The 20,241-nt window shown below is 41.8% G+C and overlaps 2 protein-coding genes across 5 annotated transcripts in view; one reads left to right on the forward strand and one right to left on the reverse strand.

Annotated features, from left to right (window-relative positions):
- Tnip2 (TNFAIP3 interacting protein 2) overlaps nucleotides 1-20,241 on the forward strand; it is a 90,919-nt gene that overhangs the window by 25,553 nt on the left and 45,125 nt on the right. The window lies entirely within an intron of this gene.
- Nucleotides 2,644-20,241, reverse strand: part of Fam193a (family with sequence similarity 193 member A) — a 125,673-nt gene continuing 108,075 nt past the window's right edge. For all 3 annotated transcript variants that reach the window (XM_050140782.1, XM_050140781.1, XM_050140780.1), the window contains 2 exons: nucleotides 13,007-13,088; nucleotides 2,644-3,446 (listed from right to left, as the gene is read on the reverse strand). In XM_050140782.1, coding sequence (XP_049996739.1) covers nucleotides 3,353-3,446; nucleotides 13,007-13,088 — 176 coding nt within the window. In that variant the 3' untranslated portion in view covers nucleotides 2,644-3,352. The remainder of the gene's footprint in view (nucleotides 3,447-13,006; nucleotides 13,089-20,241) is intronic.

Raw genomic sequence — 20,241 nt, forward strand, 5'->3', positions numbered from 1 at the left:
AAATATGGACTCCATGCAACCAGCTTGTGAAGTTAAGTCCAAGTAACTTCCTGGTTGGATGCTCTAAGGAACATCTACTTCCTCCCAATGGTCTAAGGACTTGCCTGCTGCTTTTTTTTTTTTCTGTCTGTCCACACCATTTGTCACCAGTCTTCCATATACCGTTTGGCATTGGACTTCACATTGCAGTGTCTTCCCATCCTGTTTAAATGCTGAGAAAGTCTTGCTGTCTTCAGGTGACCTGCTGCCTGGACTCATGTAACGTGCAAATGATTCAGCCAAAGGCCTTGGTGGCTCATAGCTTGTCTCATCTCCAGAACCTCAGAGTGAGTTCCAGGACAGTCAGGGCTATACACAGAGAAATACTTTCTTGAAACAAAATCCCTTTAGAAAATAATTTTGCTGACATGTTTTTTTGGAATGAGGGGGCCTGCTGAAGAGCTTGTTGCTACTTAGATTTGAGGCTTGCCACATGCTCACCATAAAAAATCCTTGTCTTAGAGAGCAGGTATCATCCAAAATTACTTACTCCAAGAGTTAGCAATGACACTGTTACTCAGAGATGCATTCAGAATGCACTGCTTCAAGTCATGAGAAGCAGGCACTGACACTTGCCATCTAAGTACAAACCTTACACACCTACTCAGCAGATACAGAAAAGTTAAGATGGACTTGATGGGGAAAGGAAATGATTCATGTCTTTTTACTTCATTAATATATTTTGGTGTTTGATTCTCTTTAGTGGCATGGGTATATGTGTTGATTTGAATGAGAATGCTTCCGAATAGGTTCATGTTTAAATACTTGGTCCCCAGTTGGTGGAACTGTTCCAGGAGGATTAGGAGGTATGGCCTTGTTGGATAGGTGTGTTATGGAGGAGGGCTTTAAGGTTTCAAAGACTAGCACCATTCCCTTAGCTGCCTCCTACCATATTCCCTGCCATCACAGTCATAGGCTCTCACCTTCTTAACGCTGAGAGCCCTGAGTTAAACACTGCCAAATTATCTTGGTCATGGTGTCTTATGACAATAGAAAAGCAACTAACAGTATATAAAGTTAAATGAAAAAAAAAAAAAAAAACAACTCCCAGTTAATGTTTCTTTCCAGCTGTTACCTTCAGATTTATATTGAGAAAAGGACACAGTGAAACATGAAGCTCCCATGGAGCCTGCCCACAGGCCCTAGCAGGAAGTCTTCAGCCTCCCTGGGCCAATGCTCACTTTGGGCTTTGGTTCCCCATCTAGAAATGGAATGACCACTCTGCTGAGTTACAGGCATCCTAGCAGCAGAAACCCAGAGTTGTCTTCAGGATTCCCTCACTACCTATTCTCCCCTCTCCATCAACCGGGTCCTTTTGTTTCTCACACTGTCAAGTTATAAACCCTTGATGACAGGGCCAAAGAAACTTTGAAGTTTCCAGGGAAACAGGAGGTTCATTCCTGGCGGTGAATGGCATATGGCTAGGAAGTGTGGGGAACTGGCTTGCGGCATACCACTGTGGATCTTTAAGTGCTCAAGAGCTGAGGGCTGAGTTCTGAGTGTCTCTGGGCCCAACATGGTACCTGCAGTTGGGGCACCCAGGTTTTCCCATCACCATTATAGTGTCAACAGTTCCTGCTGATGCTATAACCGGAAACTCTGGGTTCTTCTTGGTAGGTGGTTTGGCTCCAATGGAAGAAGTGGAGGGCCAGAGGTAGTGTTTGGTCTCCCCTTGAAGGCAAGCCCAATGCTAGTTCTCTAGCCACTTCTTCAACCAGGAGACAATGCCAGTATCCCTGGGGATAGAACCAGAATCTTTGTCCTTTCAAGAACACTGTTCATGCAAGGTCACTGCCCTGCATGCTTTTCTTTGTTGAACTATCCCAGGAACACAGGGATGTGCTGCTTTCTCACCTGGAAAAGAAAAGAAGGCAACCTATTCCACACCTCCTCTCAGTACTGATTTCTTTCCTCTTCTCTGGCGCGAAATCTCCAGAAGGCTAGGACCTACTGTGCCCTCCCTCCCACAACTAGCTTCCACCAGCTTGTTATTGTTACCCTAGGCCTCAGGTAATTCATCTGGGCACTGGAAAAGTATGAGCCATGTAGCATGCTGAGGTAAGTAAAAGCTAAACAACAACCCAGAGGCAACTGTGTGAGCTGTTAACTCCTGAAGGGACAAAGATGGGACTAACTAAGCCTTTCAGTTTTCAATACCATTTACTTTGTTCCTAATTTAAAGCCAATTAAGCATCCCTAATTCACTATTTTACTAGGGACCACAATCCCTTCTCTTCCCAAAATGTGGACAGGCACCTGCATACAAGGCCATAGGTAACCCTCTGTTCTACAAAGGCTGTTTCCACTAAGTCCCAGTGACCTGAGTATAACCCACCACCCCATCTTGAAGCTTCCTGGTACTTTCTGCCATGAGCTCATGAAGCCTAATCATTTGGTTGGCTGTTGTTTCCTGCTGACTGCTCTGTACTGGTACCAGTGACAACTTCATGTTCAGAAGACAACTGAGGGCACCAGGAACTCTGAAACGTAGGGACATCAGAAAGTGACTTTGGTGGTGGTCTTGGCTCTCTGGAAACAAGTATCACCCATTTGTTACCTCCCACCACACCCATCATCCCCAGCAGAAAGCAACCAGACTGGGTCTCCTGCTGTACTAATGTATTCCATCTTTCAAAAAGAAAGACATGATTTTAATATTACTTAACAATATGTTAAAAAAGTAGCCAGGCAGGCCTCCGTGTTAATACGGTTGTACGCTCTAGAACAGACTTGATGGTGTGAGTACTGGGTGGGTTTCTTGTTTTTAACGTTCTCATTCTGCAAGGGGTCTTACACAAGCTGGCTACAAGTCAGGGGGTCAAACACAAACAGCGCAACGTGTACACTCGGAAACAGTAGATTGTGAAAGAGTACAAAGGAGGCCTGCCCGCCCAGCCCGCCTTGGGTGGGACACAGGGCACATGGGAGCTGAGGGATGGCTGACACCCTGGCGGGGACAGATAACAGGACAGGGCGAGATGCAGAGGCGACAGAGCCACGTGGATGATGCAAACTCGTCTCTGGCCACGGCCCAGGCCTCTGAAGCCGTGGTTGTGGAGGAATTGGCGGGAACTACTGTTCCATTCCGACAGCACAGAGCTACAATCAAAGAAGTCTCACTCACAGACTACACGCACACAAGCTAACAACGCAGGTCGAGCAGCAAGTTCTCGGTCTGGGGGTCTCAGGCCACGGCATCCCGCCCTACACACCATGGGTGGGTACCGAAGCTCTGGGGAGCCACTGAAAGGCTTGGCTCTTGAGTGGCGCAGCCCAGCTGCCTCTCATATATCCCTCTCCAAGCAGTCCTCATTCAGTGGGCAGCAAAGGTGGCTTTCTTCAAGCTAAAGTTGGACCAGTTGATGGACAGTCTTTGTCGGTTCTGTCTAGCAGAGTCCAAGCAGAACCTGGCAAAACAAAATGGCAAATTGTCACAAGACAGAGCCTACACCCAGTCTGGCAACCACCACACCAACCTCTGACTCTTGTGGCATTTATTTCAGTGGAAAGGTTCAGTGAGATTTGAGGGCAAAAGTCTTTGTGCTTGGAGGAGTGGTCCCACCTTCAGCACACTGCCCAAATGGCTTGTGTATTTTCTGGTGCTTTCTGTTATTTGATACTGTGTCCAGGGAAGAGGCAAGATAGCATAAGAAAAGCAGCACTTAGTGTAGAAAGACAAGAGTGTACCAAGCATCACTGAAAGGCTCAAGGAAAGCTCTTCTGATGTGACCATACAAGAGCAGCTGACATCAGTCACTATTCTGCCTGAAAAAAGGGCTAAGGAGCTTCTACTTCCCTACCCAGAGGCTCTTAGTGACTGATGTAGATTCTGATGCTCTGTCTAAGCCACTAGCTAAGTCATAGCCTGTTGCCCAGCAGGAGGTTGGAACTGTTGGGCAGCATCAGGCCAGAAGACACCACACAAGAAGCAGGACCACAGGCAGTTCTGCAAGTAGGTCTTTCTGTGATACAGACCTCATATCTTGGTTAACAGCAATGACTTACTCAAAACAACAACTATGTTCCAAGTGCTACAAGCTTTGTAGGTCCTATAGTCTATGGCAATCTGGCACTATGCTCCAATGACACACAGGGAACCATGGCCACACAGACTCAGCAGATTCCTTCGATGTTCATGTAAAATAACATTTAGAATGAAATCCAAAGTCTGTATAATTTTTGTGTGTCTGAAACATTTGTTCCCCAACTGCTTTAGTGTACACATTTTTTTAGTCATATAGGACCAAGGGCAGGCTGCATCAAGTGTATTGAATCAAAGGCAACAGTTAAACCCATGAGTAAAGTTGAGGTTTTAGCCTGTCTTAAACATATTCATGCCAGGCGGTGGTGGCGCATGCCTTTAATCCCAGCACTCGGAAGGCAGAGGCAGGTGGATCTCTGTGAGTTCAAGGCCAGCCTGGTCTACAAGAGCTAGTTCCAGACAAGAACCAAAAAGCTACGGAGAAACCCTGTCTCAAAACTTAAAAAAAAAAAAAAAAAACAACAAACAAACCATATTCATAAAATAAGAACTACTATGAGACAAATTACAATATTCTGGCTTCTACTCCATCTAAGGTGGCATGTCCTCTAGACAAGAAGGCCTTCAGGCTTGAACCACCTGCCAGTTCGATACTCTAAGCCACAAACACTGGAAGCTAAATAGCTTCTGTAAACAATCACCCCCTGGGGATGGAAAGATAGTCCAGTGATTAAGGTGTAACCACTCTTCCAGAGGACCAACATTTGGTTCTTAATACCCATTCTGGATAGTTCACAACTTCTTGTAACTCTAGCTCCAGGGCATCTGATATGCTCTTCTATCCTCTGAGGTCATTCCCACAGATGCCCTCAGGGGATATAAATCCTTTGAGAATTTTTATTTATAAAAAAATTAAAAATAAATATTTAAAAAAAGATTACCCTTTGCCCTGTTTCTCAGGCAAAGATGGTCAATTTGTATATTAATGATGGAAAAAGTATTTTCTTTGTTTAAAGACTCTTACATAATTTCTCATTCTCACTATTACAGCTCCGATTTGGGGAGCAGAAATTATAATGAAACCTAAAATGATGGTTTTCAGGTGGTTTGAATGTTTATGTTTAAACTGTGGTCCAATCATTCATCCAGATAACCTTGGCTATCCAGTTATGTGTTGCACATTTTGTGGCCTCTGTTAACATAAGTAAAAAACAAGTCTCTGCCAGGGAAGGGTTGTGCCATCTCAGCTCTGGAATTTAAACTTTTTCTTCTTTTAAGATTAAAATAAATCTTTAAAAAAATACCAAAAGCTTATCCGAGGCTCAGGAGCATACAACACAAGCTGCTTCCCAAAAGACCCCCCAGGCAAAGCAAGTGAATAGGTCCATCCACATCCAAGATCTAGACCAATCATGTTTGTTGTCACTGGACCCCATTCTGCATGCACCACACACACAGATAACTAGGATGCAGAAAGCCCCAGTGAATCATTCAGCGTGCAGATACTCAAACAGTACAGCCAGACCACTGCTGAGTATGCATATGGAATTCCTAGAGCTGCCAGGTATGAAGAGGCCTCATTCTCAAATATCAAGGCATCAAGGGCTTCCTTGGTACATTCACTGGGGCTTTGCTCATCTTTAGTTTCTTCTGTCTTCCTTCAAATGACATTGTTTCATTACTCTTCATGAATCCTGGCTCTAACCTGCATAATATTCTGGCAAATATTATTTTCTCTCACTTTCTTTAAAACAAATCCGTGCTACTATTTGATCCGTGGTAGTATCATTTACCAGACTCTTATTTTTATCTTATTTTGAGATGGGAGCTAGCTTTGCTGCCCAGACTTAAGTCAAGTGAGTGCCCTACCTCAATCTCCTAGAAGAAGGAACTGCAGGTACAAACCTCTGCATCCAGGTTATGGCTCAAATATAAGAAGCCTTTCCCTATTCTGATTTCAGAAACATTTATTTTCTTCCAAATGAAAATTTTGCATGGAATTAGTACTGAGAAGCAAATCCAGATTTCTATTATACCTGTTATCTTGGTCAAAAGCTGGCTTTTGACATTAAAATCTTAACCCCTGGGCTGGAGAGATGGCTCAGTGGTTTTAAGAGCATTGGTTGCTCTTCCAGAGAACCCAGGTTCTATTCTCAGCATCCACATGGCAGCTTACAACTATCTGTAATTCCAGACATCTTTATACCAATATATAATATACCTTATACCAATGCACATAAAATAAAGTTTTATATACATACATATTTACACAACACAATGTGTGTTGGAAGAGTGATGGTGGCACATGCCTTAATCCTAGCACTCAGGAGGCAGAGGCAGGTGGATTTCTGAGAATCAACAGAGTGAGTTATAGAATAGCCAGACCTACACAGAGAAACCCTGTCTTATTAAAAACAACAAACAAACAAACTGACCTAACAACAGAATGGTGTGGAATGGATATCCAATTCAATTTCCCTTTTTCCTTTTGGATGAACAGCTTCACAGCCCCATCTATAAAGACCTTCATTTCTAAAGTACTCTACCAATCCATTTTCTGTCACACCCTAAGTCTAGTGCTTCCACAAAAGCTGTTTCTGGGCTTCTTCTGTATGGCCATCAAATGTTTTAATGGAAGGCTTCTACAACTTTACACTGGGAAAGCAGGCTCCCTTGATCTTATTCTTCTGGAAAGGTATAAACAAACCACACCTTTTTTTTGTGAAATGTATCAAAATGAATGACTGAAACACATAATGATGCTGGGATGCAGAAGCCTACCCACAGCCCCAATGCAGTCCCTGCAGTCCTGACAACCAACCCCCAATATTTCTTTGGCCTCAGTCCTTCCTTCTTCTCTCAGAAATATCTTCACTTTTCACAGCAGTAATTTCCTCCTTGTGTGTCTTTTTTACGTGCATACATGTCCTGTGAACATTTTATTTCTTTTTTTTAAGATTTATTTTATTGTGTATACAACATTCTGCCTCCAGGTATGCCCACATGCCAGAAGAGGGTGCCAGATCTCATTAAAGATGGTTTGGAGCCACCATGTGGTTACTGGGAATTGAACACATGACCTCTGGAAGACCAGCCAGTGCTCTTAACCACTGAGCCATCTCTCCAGCACCGAACATTTTATTTCTTGAGTGAGGGTCACATATTAGCCTTCAATTCACCATGTACCTGACAATGACCTTGAATTCTGGTCATTCTGTTTCTACATCTCAAGTGCTGGGATTATAGGTATGCATATCTTTCACATCTGGTTTTATGTAGTGCTGGGGACTGAATCCAGGGTATTCTACAAAATGAGTTACATTCCCTATACCCAACTATTAAAAAACTTACTTTATTGATCTATGATTCATGAAAAGCACATGGCCAGCAAGTATGGAACTTATTAGTACCAACACATGGCTCTATCCTTGTGGGTCACCTCAGTCAGGACACAGTGCCACACCTTTTCCTGCCCTGTACTGCCAAGACTTACCTTGCCTCAGTACCAAGAAATAGTGATGAAGGTCTGTCAGTGGATGAATGCATATGTAATCTGGCACCATGTGTCTTATGCTAGCCTAGTCACTTTGGACGCTGCTGTGGAAAACCTTTCTTGGTGCTGCACTGCAGACAGCTGCTCTTAATGGGCAGTGGAATTCTTGTAGAGGGACATAAAGCTTTTGGTGATTACAAACAAAATGAACAGGACAGCATGTGTGTGAAGCCACATGGGCTGGCAACCATTTCTCAGGCCTAGAAGCAGAGCTGTGTTTCTGGTGGCACATTACACTAAGCACTCCTGTTTGCTTTTAAACTTGAAATAAGTAGCATTTCTCAAATATCCCATCTGTGTCTGTCTCTACCAGGAGCTGCTGGGTTCTGCTCCTTGGTGCTACTCACAAACTCCCCTCCGTGATTCAATCACAACTTACTCTAACGCTTTAGAAACACAAGTTTCATGACTGTAATGCCTAATCTTGGTTGACTATGTCTAGAACAACTAAAACCCAAGCAGCTGGGCACTCCTGTGAAAAATTTTCTTAATTCGCTGATTTGAGGTAGGAAGAGCATGCTAAGCCTGGGCTACACTTTAGTGGACATAAGAGGAGGAAAGCTGTTTTTTGCCTGCTTGCTCTCGCTCTGGCTGGCAAGTTCATATCCTGTTGCTGAAGCATTCCTTTTGAATTGAGTAACAGAACTCAATTCTTCAGGATTCCAACGTAGACTGGAGACTAGCAACTTTCTAGGAATCCTCTGAGATTCTAGTACCAGTTGGAGACGGTTGTAATGTCCATTTTTGTGGTCTTTCTGTTGAGAGAAGGGACAGACTAGCAGCACCACAGCCTGTAAGACACTCTTATAAATCCCTTCTTTATATCCATATTCATTCCATCAGTTCCATTTCTCTAAAGAAGCCTCATTCTTGAAATTTAAGCCTAGAGATAAAATCTGGGAAATTCAAAGGCTTCTGGATGTTAGCTCTTCCTGTCTTTTAAACAAGATCTCCATTGGTTTTGATTTTGGTTTAAGTTTATGTGTATGTGTGTTTTGCCTACATGTTTTCATGTGTACCACATGCATGCCAGGTGCTCAAGTAAGCCAGAAGAGGGCACTGGATTTCCTGGAAATGGAGTTATAGACAGTTGTAAACCATCATATGAGGGCTGGAAAATGAACTCAGGTCCTCTCCAAGTGCAACAAATGCTTTTAACTGCTGAGCCATCTTTCCAGCTCCAGTGAGGTTTGTTTTCCTTTTTAGACATTTTTTCCTTCCTTCCTTATTGGTATGTCTGTCAAGGTACAAATGTGGGAGTCAGAGAAAGACTTGCAGGAGTTGGTTCTCTCCTTCTATTTGGGTTCTAGGGATCGAATTCAGGTTGTAAGGCTTGGCAGTAAGTGCTTTTACCCATTTAGCCCTCTAGCTGGCCCCCTTTATAGTGTTTTTCTTTATAAAGCTTCCTAGAAGCTGGGTGGTGGTGGAGCATGCCTTTAATCACAGCACTCAGGAAGCAGAGGCAGGAGAATCTCTGTTAGTTCGAGGCCAGCCTGATCTACAGAGTGAATTCCAGGACAGTCAGGACTACACAGAGAAACCCTGTCTTGAAAAAACAAAAAACAAACAAAAAAAGCCCCCTAGATTTCTGTGTATAAGTCTTTTATAACCTCCAATAACTTCAATCATGGGTACTGGAGTGATTTGGGTACTATGGTAAATGCTATCTGACCTACCCTTCCTCTCTGTCTTTCTTTTGTTTTTTTTTTTTTTTGGAGGGAACCTAGGACCTCACATAGCTAAGCAGGTCCCTACCAATAAGATAAATGCTACATCTATTTAAACAACAACTTCAAATTATTGATGGTGTAGAGAAAAACAAGTTAACTTCTATACTGAACCATACAGTTAGTCCCTGTGATCTGTTCTTTCACGTTTACTCTTGAGACAAAAGGGTCTATAATGGTTTTACTCCCTCCTCTTAACTTGCTTAGCCTTCGGTTTTATTTTCTGAACTGACTAGGAATCACAGCTGAAAGCTGAGAGCAATGTAGAAAAACACAGCTTTTTTCTTTTACATGCTTCTTCCTTCCCAAGTAAAAAATTGTTTCCTCCGTAATATTTATTTTTGTCCTTTCTCTTTGTATTAGTCAGGGTTTTCTTTTTTTATATTTATTTATTTACTTATTTATTATGTATACAATATTCTGTCTGTGTGTATGCCTGCAGGCCAGAGGAGGGCACCAGACCCCATTACAGATGGTTGTGAGCCACCATGTGGTTGCTGGGAATTTGAACTCAGGACTTTTGGAAGAGCAGGCAATGCTCTTAACCTCTGAGCCATCTCTCCAGCCCCTAGTTAGGGTTTTCTAAAGGAACAGAACTGATAGAATGCAAATGTGTGTGTGTGTGTGTGTGTGTACACTTATATATGTTATTTATTAGAGTAATTTACAGGCTGCGGTCCAGCTAGTTCAACAATGGCTGTCTACTAATGGAAAGTCCAAGAATCCAATCAGTTCAGTCCACGAGGCTGGATGTCTCAGCTGGTCTTCAGTATACATCAGAATCCTGAAGAAGTAGACTCTGTAGGCTAGTGAAGGAATGGACTTGCCAGTGAAGAGTGAGAACAAGCAGGCAAAGGGACCCTTTTCCATGTCCTTACACAGGCAGACAGCAGAAGGTGTAGCCCAGATTAAAGGTGGATCTTCCCATCGCAGAAGACCCAGATTAGAAGCGGGTCTTCTTACTTTAAGTGATTTAATTAAGAAAATAATTTCACACAGATGTACCCACACTTGGGCTTTAGTTAATTCCAGATGTAGTCAAGCTGACAACCAAGAACAGCCATCACACTCTTCTGGTACACTGCTTTACCAGGTGGATTTTCTTCAGTGGCCAATATTGCAGTTCTACTTGTTTTTGTTTTGTTTTGCTTTTGAGACAAGCACCTCGCTATATTGCCCTGGCTGGTCTTAAAGTGACTAAGATCTGCCTGCCTCTGCTTCCTGAATGATAGGACTAAAAAGGTACGTGCCACAATGTCCAGCAATATTGCAGTCCTTTTTGCTTGTCTGTCACTTCCCTTTTTCTTCTGTAGATTTTTTTTTGAGATAATATTGCTTTGGAGATCAGGCTGGTCTTGAATTCATTTTCCAGGTGTGCAAGAGCATGTCTGGGTATTTCAAGTATGGCCTTGTAAATAAGATGCATATAAACGTACATTCAAGCTTTTTAGTATCATTTAATACAATGGTTTTCAACCTGTGGTGGGTCATGACCTCTGAGTGGGGTGTCCTAATAACCCTTTCACAGGGGTTGCAGAGCAGATATTCTGTGTATCAGAAATTCATATTATAATTCATAATAGTGGCAAAAGTTGTTATGAAGTAGTAACAAAACAATTTTATGGTCAGGGGTCACCATAACATAAGGAACTGTATTAAAGTGTCCTAAGATTAGGAAGATTGAGAACCACTGTTCTAACAGATACTTTTATTTTCATTTAGTTTTTGTTTACTAGGCTGACCTGTAGTTACTAAGTAGCCAAGGTTGGTTTTGGACTTACAATGATCCTACCTCAGCCCCCTGAGTGCTGGAATTACAACTATGAGATACTGCACCTTTTTATTTGTGGTTACTGACCTATTTTTGTTTACCATATTCCATTTTTTTAACAAAAGATTTATTATTTATGCACATGTGTGTCTGTCTGTGGAGGTCAGAAGAATTCAGATCTCTTGGAGTTGTAGTTACAGGAGATTTTAAGCCATTCTTGTGAATACAGGACACTGGAATTTTGGTCCTCCGGAAAAGGAACAAGTATTTTTGACTGCTAAGCCATCTCTCCAGCCCTATTTCTATTTTAATTATATGTAGATGTGTGTGTCTTTGTCAGGGTATATATACCTGAGTATATGTGCCCAAAGAGGTGAGAAGATGACACCAAGTGTCCTGAAGCAGCTGTGAGCTACTGACATGAATGCTGAGAATCATACTTGGTCTTAGGGCTAGAGCAGTATGAGCTCTTAACTGATGAGCCATCCATCCCTCTAGTCCCTACTTATATTTTTGGAGAAAGGTTTTCACTGTGTAATCAAGGTTAGCCTCAAATTTGTTATCACCTTATCTCAGCTTTCCAGGTAGCTGGAACTACAGGAATGCATCATAATGCTCAGTTTCAGTCTTGGCTTTAGTTCCTGGCTTTCTTATCATCTGTTCCCAGATATTTGTGGCCAGGAATGTAGGGGCTATTGGACTGGTGGCTAAGCACCTGTAAACTAAGGCATCTAGGAGGCTGAGGCAGGAATATCATGAGTTCAAGGCCTGTCTGAGAATCTTAGATACTATCTCAAACATGGGGATACGGAAGCTATTCAGCAGCAGAGCATTTGTTTGGTAACCAGTCTCACACCAGCCTACATTCCAGGCCACAAGTACCTAGGAACAGATGCCAAGACAGCAAGGCATTTAGCACCTCTTCCCCATGCTAGGGATCAAATCCAGCGGGGATGCTAAAGTTGAAAGTTTCAGAATGCAGATTTGGTATGTGGTCCCTCTGGAGTTCCTTACAGTTTATGACATCAAAGCAGAATCACCTGTATTGACTTTGTATCTAACCACCTTGCCTAGACACTTTAATAATTCAAGTGGGATATGGTAATGTATATCTATAATCCTACCAATAAGAAGAGAGAAGCAGGAGGCTACACAGAATTTGAGGCCCGCCTGGATTATGGGAGATCCTGTCTTTAAAATCAAACATACAAAAAATTACTGAAAAAAATTAAAAAATTAAATTAATTTGCTCACAAGCTCTTTTGGACTTTTTATAAATATACTTAAGCCACCAAGCAGTGGTAGCGCATGCCCTTAATCCCAGCACTTGGGAAGCAGAGGCAGGTGGAGTTCTGTGAGTTTGAGGCCACTAGGTCTACAGAGTAGGTTCTAGGATAGGTAGAGCTGTCAAACAGAGAAACCCTATCTTAAAAAAAAAAAAAAAAAAAAAAAGGGTATTTTCTTGTTGCCACAATTTATATAGTAAATGAAACATCCTTGAATATGGTCCCAATTAGGTTGGTCACCAGAATAGCTGCGTGTATCTTTAGTGTTACTTTTCTCTTTAAAGAAGGTCATATTAGTATGCTCAAATGCCACATGTACATGAGACTCACCTGCAAGGTGTCTAAGAACATGGGAGGCTAGAATCAGAAGTAGCAGTTTTGGAAGTTAAGTGAGTCTGCTGAATCAGGCTCAACCAGGGGAACCACCATCAACATAGACAAAATGAAAGAGGAGAGAGAAAACCAAGTGTGTACGTAAGAGCAGGTGTATGGGGTAGGGAATAGAGTTGGGCTGTTTGCTATTTGGCTTGTTCATGATATTCATCCAGGGTGACAGAAATGTCACAGGAAGGTCACAGGAACAGAAAAACGAGATAAGCTCAGCAACCAGGAACCCAACAATGTCCTGACACGCACACCTCGTGTTACCTTTTGAAATACTCCACCTCCCGCTCAGTCTCATCCATATCCACACTGTCCAGGTCGATGTCTTTAGGCAAGAAAACATCATCTGTAAAGTAAAGGAAGGAGACACATCACATTATCAAGAGTGGCCATCTCATCAGGATAAACACTGCACAAAGTGTTTAAGGCAAGATTCTGCAAAAGGCCAGAAGGGCAGATTGCTCTTGTGAATCCCTAAAGCTACTCACCCATCTGCCAAACTAGCCATTACTGCTTCAATAACCCACCAAAAAGATTCCCTGAGGGAACCCCGACTCAGAACTTAGGACTTTCCAAATCAAGAGTGCTGCCCTACTTTCCTTTGCAAGGCACCAGAGGGTCATTAGTTAAGGGACATTCATTCTACTTCCCAGGACCTCAGCCATGTCTGAGAATTTCAACATTTGTCCCCTGTTGTGCCCAGGTCTGACTGGACATTGAGTCTCTTCCCCAAGGTCTGCTCAAGGTTCCAAGTATGCAATATCAATGAAAATGGAAAGGTAGAGGTAGTTCACAGTTCTTTGTTAAGAATGAGCTTCAGTCACCCCAGATCATCACCCTAGTTCCTTCCATCACAGGCTTTTCCACAATGTCATTATTAAGGCACATCTCACTTGCTTAATAATAGCCGCCATTGTGACAACTCACAGGATTAGAGTACCAAGGACTGGGAGTGTCCATTCTGAAAAGAACAGGGTCAGAAGAGGACTCTAGTTATCTAAACTCAGAACGAAGGGAAAGACAAGGACACCTGCACAGAACTGCATTCCAAATAGACCCTAAAGATTTAAGCAGTAAAGATTTAAGGCAATAAAAAAAAAAAAAAGGAAGCTGGGCGGTGGTAGCGTACGCCTTTAATCCCAGCACTTGGGAGGCAGAGGCAGGCGGATCTCTGTGAGTTCGAGACCAGCCTGATCTACAAGAGCTAGTTCCAGGACAGGCTCCAAAACCACAGAGAAACCCTGTCTCGAAAAACCAAAAAGAAAAAGAAAAAAAAAATTGGAGTACAGACCTAAACAGAGAACTCTCAACAAAGGAATCTAACATGGCTGAAAGACACTTAAGGGAACATTCAACATCTTTAGTCATCAGAAAAATGCAAATCAAAACAACTGAGATTCCATCTTACACCTATAAGAATGGCCAAGATCAAAAACACCGATGACAACTTCTGCATTGCTGGTGGGAATGCAAGCTGGTACAGCCCCTTTGGATGTCAGTGTGGCAATTTCTCAGAAAATTAGGAAACAACCTTCAAGACCCAGTAATATCACTTTTGGGTATATATCCAAAGGATGCTCAATCATACCACAAGGACATGTGCTCAACTATGTTCATAGCAGCTGTTTGTCATAGCCAGAACCTGGAAACAACATAAATGCCCCTTGACCGAAGAATGAATAAGGAAAATGTGGTACATTTACACAATGGAGTACTACACAGCAGAAAAAAATAATGACATCTTGAATTTTGAAGGAAAATTGATGGAGCTAGAAAACATCATTTTGAGTGAGGTAACCCAGACCCAGAAAGACAATTATCACATGTACTCACTCATAGGTGGTTTTAAAACATAAAACAAAGAAAACTAGCCTACAAACCACAATCCCAGAGAACCTAGACAACAATGAGGACCCTAAGAGAGACATATATAAATCTAATCTACATGGAAAGTAGTAAAGGACAAGATCTCCTGAGTAAATTGGGAGCATAGGGACCATGGGAAAGGGTTGAAGGGGAGGGGAGAGTCAGGGAAGGAAGCAGAGAAAAATGTATAGCTCAATAAATAAAAAAATTTAAAAAAAGATTTAAGCAGTAGTAACAAAAAGCACAGAAAGAAGTTGGCATGGCAGTGAAGACATGTTATTCTAGTCAGTATAGCCTGGCTACATAAAAACCTATCTTAAGAAAAGAAAAAGGCTAGCTGGGCGGTGGTGGTGCACGCCTTTAATTCCAGCACTCAGGAGGCAGAGACAGATGGACTCTGTGAGGCCAGCCTGGTCTACAAGAGCTAGTTTCAGGACAGGAACCAAAAGCTAAGGAGAAACCCTGTCTCGAAAAATCAAAAAAAAAAAAAAAAAAAAAAGAGGGCAAAATAGCCAATGAGATGGCTTATTGAGAAAAAGCACTTGTTGCCAAGTTCTGACTGCAATAATGTTGTAGGAGAGAACCAACTTCTGTGAGCTGCCTACTGACCTCCACACTTGCTCTGTAGCAAGTATGTGTTAATGTGCTCCCGAAAACAAGTTAACAAATGTAAAAAGGAGAATAATAAATAACCAAAAGCAAAGACGATTATGCAAACCATGAAGTGACAAAAAAGCTCTGGCCTTGTCTGGAGAAGACATGCTGTAGGTGTGTGAGGATGCAGCTCAGCAGCCTCTTCTCAGCCTCAGGACAAGGGTAAGCACACCACACACTGAGCACAGCGGTGCAGGTGTAGTATTCCAGTGTCTAGTGTATGCTTTCCTAAGCAGAATTAGCAGTCTCAGACTGAGAAAGTAAGCTTAGCTTAGGAGCTTCTGCGCAGTATTCATGAAACTCTGGGCTCAATCTCCAGTACTACATATAAATTGGACATGGTGGTACATCCCATGTAATCCTATAATCCCAGGACTCAGGTGTAAGCAGGAAGATGAGAAGTTCAAAGTCATTGTCCAGATACATAGAAAGTTGGAGGCCTGCTTGTATTACATGAGACCCTGTCTCAAAAATATAAGTATTTATAAAACCTTAGTATAAGAAGCTGTGTTTAGGTTTGAGAACAGTTTTTCCACAGCATATTAAAATGAAGATGTGACTCAAGAATTTTAAATCCAATGGAACCCTACTGTCACTGTCAATGAGGAATTCAGACGGGAGGGGACATGTTGAGGCTGTGCTTCACTTATCAGAGGACCAGGGTACTTAGAAGTGATGTCCCAAGAATTATCTAAAGATGCTATATTCAGACAAAGCAGAAGCAATGCAAATAAGCAAGATGAAGAGAAGGAATGGGAACAGCACAGTAGAAAGAGTGGAACTGGGGTTGGGGAGATGGCTCAGAGGTTAAGATCAATGGTTGCTCTTCCAGAGGTCCAGAGTTCAATTCCCAGCAACCACATGGTGGCTCACAACAATCTATAATAAGATTTCTGGCTCACTGACAATAACAGAGAAAGGAGGAGGTGTGGTCAATGCCTTCAAGTCAAATAAGGCAGGAGATGCAGGGGACTAGGCACTAGGGTACTGAAGCAGTAAGTATAAAGAATCTACCACAACTGGGACATAGTTTGACCCCACAAATCCACACTGAGGCTTACCTCCTTGTATAGCAATGCTAGAAGGTGGGGTCTAGAGGGCAGAGCCTCATGAATGACTCTCAGAGGAGTCACCTCCTTCTCTACAGGACCCAGATTATTTATGAAGAGTACATGTTCTGGGCTGGCTGGAGAGGTCGCTCTTACTGCCTTTTCAGGAGATGCCAGTTCAAATCCCAGCATCCATATCAAGCAGCTCATAGCTTAAAGGTAACTCCAGGTTCAGGGAACTCAATGCCCTCTTCTGGCCTCTGTTACATGCACACAGACGTACACAAATAAATAAAACAAATTGGGGGAAAAAAAAGCATGTATGTTCTAAAGCAGGCCATCCCTCTATTGGCCTAAGAACCTACCTTCCTTAGGACTTCCCTGTTCTTTCTAGAAGTAGCACAAGGCCCACACAAACATGAGTACAAATCCTCAATTTTCCCTCATCGTCAAATATGTTTAGAAATAAGTGTTGAAGAAAGTATCAGAGAAGAAAACAGCACATACAAAAAAATACTCAAAGTAATTACAAGATAGTGATAACATTGATGCCAACTATAAAATTATTATAACAAATGTGAATGATGTTAACTTACCAAAGAAAATTCTCCCCCCCACCAAACCCTGACAGGGTCCCCATTATATAGTCTGGGCTAACCTTGGGAGTTGTATGGTAGTACGTCCTTGTAACATTAGTTACTCAGTGATGTGGGATGTCTCTCTCTATGCTTTGAATGTTTTACTACCAATGCTTAATAAAGAAGATGCTTTGGTCAAAAGTCAGGCAGATGCTAGCAGGGCTGGGGAAGCAAGATATGAGGTAGCAAGTCATGAGCCATGATAATAATAGAAATGGATTAAGTTGTAAGAGCAAGTTAATAATAAACTTGAACTAATAGGCCAAACAGTGTTATTAATTATTAATTAATTAATATTAAGCCTCATAGTGGTTATTCAAGAACTGGTGGGTGGAATAGAAACATCTAGTTATACTCAGGGGGTTAAGGCAGGAGGACTTTCAAGTTTGATGCTAATCTGGACAACTTAGCAAGATTCTTCCTCCAAAAAAGTGGAGATGCACCTTAGTGGCAGAGTGCTTCTAGTATAAGTATCACAAATGCCATAAGCAGAAATACATCTGTATCTCTGGTTCACATGAGACATTCACAAAAGCTGACACCTAAAAATTCTGCTCTAGTTAGGACTATAGTCCACAAAGGCCATGGGGCTATTGGGAAGTAATGAAAACTATGGATGTGGGGACTACAGGAAAGAAGTTCGATCATTGGGGGGGAACATTCTTGAAGGGGTCAGTGGCTTTTTACCTCTTCCCTCCATCTCTCTGCCTCCCAGTCATTGTAAATTGGGCTGATTCTATCTGCCATCACATGCTGTCTCACCACAGGTACCAAAGCAGTAAGGCTAACTGACTAGAGCCTAAAATCTTCAAAACTGAGAGCAAAATAAACTTTCCTTCTTTAGAAGTTGATTGTCTCAAATATTCTGTTTTAATAATAGAAAGCTATAATAAGGTTGCAAATGGAGTGGTCTATACAATTCAGGATATAGAAAAGTCCAAACACTGTAACCATAATGCAGCAAGGGGAAAGAACACCTAGAAATGAATAGGCCCTCGCACCTAGAAACTCAAGCTGCTAACATGCTCCCAGGTGAATTCACACACAAAGCTAACAACATGGAAACCATAGACTTTCAAACAACTTCGTGAAAACTTATCTGTAAGACCACAGAGCCAAGTATGGTGACACTAGACTGCGATCCCAGCATTCAGGAGGAGGTGGTGACAGCAGAGATAAAAGCCAGCCGGCCAACATACAATGTGCAGCAAGCTTGAGCTCCCTAATAAGACCTTGTCTTAAAAAGATTTTTTTGGATACAATTAAAGTAATCATCAGAAGAGCCTGTCCTGAGCAAGCAAACAAATCTTAATATACTTTGGAGACTGCATACAAAATTTGAAATTTTAGCTGAAAAGGGAAATTTAAAAACTAAGTCTTTCAAAATTAACCTCATCACATGAAGCTTTCCACGGGGAGAAAGAGAATGCTGTTGAGTTTCTAAAAACTCTTATCACTTCGTTCCAATGCAGCCTGAAGGTGTTTCAGAGCTGAAATAAGAAAACTCAAAGCTCTCTAATTCCTTTAAAGAAAGTATAATGATCGACACTCCCACCATGTGCAAATACAGAAGTAATTAAAAACAGCAACAAAAGGGAAAGTTACAGGCCATGACTATCAAGACAATAAAGTAACACAAATAGAATCTCAACCAAAGAATATAATTATCACATGCAAGTGGTAATTATTACAGGAACTTAAGGTTTGTTTAATGTTAGAAAACTAGAATAATAACACTCATGAATAGGCCAGAGAAGAAAAATCATAATTACTGCAGCAGGTGCAAGAAAAACTTTGAAAAACTTCAACATATTTTCCTCATAAAAACATTCAAGAAATTTAAGAGTCACTGGCTTCTGTCCTAGCGTTAGGTGGAATATCTAAGCCTCAGTCCGAAGGCCAGCATCTCAGTCAATGTGGAAACATTTCAATCATTTCAATCACTTCAGGAAGAATGTGACTCGGTCCAAGGCTTGGAAGAGAGGTTTTGTGTCATGATGCACAACTTTAATCAGTGCTGGGTACAAAGAAGCAGACAGACCTCTCCAGACTAGCCAGAACCACATAATGAGACCTTGTCTCAAGAAACAAAGAAACAAACAGTAACAAAAGAACCTCCCCCCCCCCCCAAGAAGCAAGAACCCCAAAGACTGGAAATATAGCTGGGTGGTTAGAAGCATTGGCTAATCGTCCTGAAGATCCAGGTTTGCTTCCCAGTACCCATACAGCAGCTCATTACCATCTGTAACTTGAGTTCCAGGGAAACCTAACACTCCTCTGGACCTAACAGGTACCGGGCATGCACATGGTAGATAGACATTCATATAGGTAAAACACCCATACACATAAAAAGTAAAAAATCAAGCTGAGGATGGTTATACATGCCTTTAATTCTAGCACGTAGGAGAGAAGGCAGAGGCAGGCAAATCTCTGAGGCCAGCCTGGAAAAAGACACAAATGACTAAAATTTAGAAATAAATAGAAAGTTGGGTGGTAGTGGTGTCTGCCTTTAATACCAGCACTCAGGAAGCAGAGACAGGTGGATCTCTGTAAGTTAGAGGCCAGCCTGGTTCACAGAGTGATTCCAGGACAGCCAGGGCTGTTACACAGAGAAAAACTCTGTCTCAAAAAAACAAAACAAAAAAACAGGAAAAAAAAAAAAAAAGAAATGAAAGGGAGATGACATTGTAACATAAATAAATAACAGAAAGTCTTAAGGATCTATTTTTAATCTCTATTCCACTGAATGGGCAATATAAAAGAAATGGATAGATTCCCAGATGCATACAACATTCTTAAATCAAAGAGACAAATAAATAATTCAAATATAGGGGCTGGAGAGATGGCTCAGTGGTTAAGAGCATTGCCTGCTCTTCCAAAGGTCCTGAGTTCAATTCCCAGCAACCACATGGTGGCTCACAATCATCTGTAATGAGGTCTGGTGCCCTCTTCTGGCCTGCAGGCATACACACAGACAGAATATTGTATACATAATAAATAAATAAATATTTAAAAAAAATAATTCAAATATATCTATAACCAGCCACAACATTGCAATAGTAATAAAAAGCTTCCCACATTAGAAAAAGTCCAAGACTACTTCTGTAAAGCAAAGGACACTGTCGCTAAGACAGAAAGGCAACCCACTAACTGGGAGAAAATCTTCACCAACCCCGCAACTGACAAAGGTCTGATCTCCAAAATATATAAAGAACTCAAGAAACTAGACTGTAAAAGGCTAATCAACCCAATTATAAAATGGGGCACTGAGCTGAACAGAGATCTCTCAACA

Source organism: Alexandromys fortis, unplaced genomic scaffold (assembly GCF_014885135.2).
Source record: "Alexandromys fortis isolate MF-2015 unplaced genomic scaffold, M_Fortis_MF-2015_v1.1 scaffold_7, whole genome shotgun sequence".
In the NCBI taxonomy this organism is placed as follows: domain Eukaryota; kingdom Metazoa; phylum Chordata; class Mammalia; order Rodentia; family Cricetidae; genus Alexandromys; species Alexandromys fortis.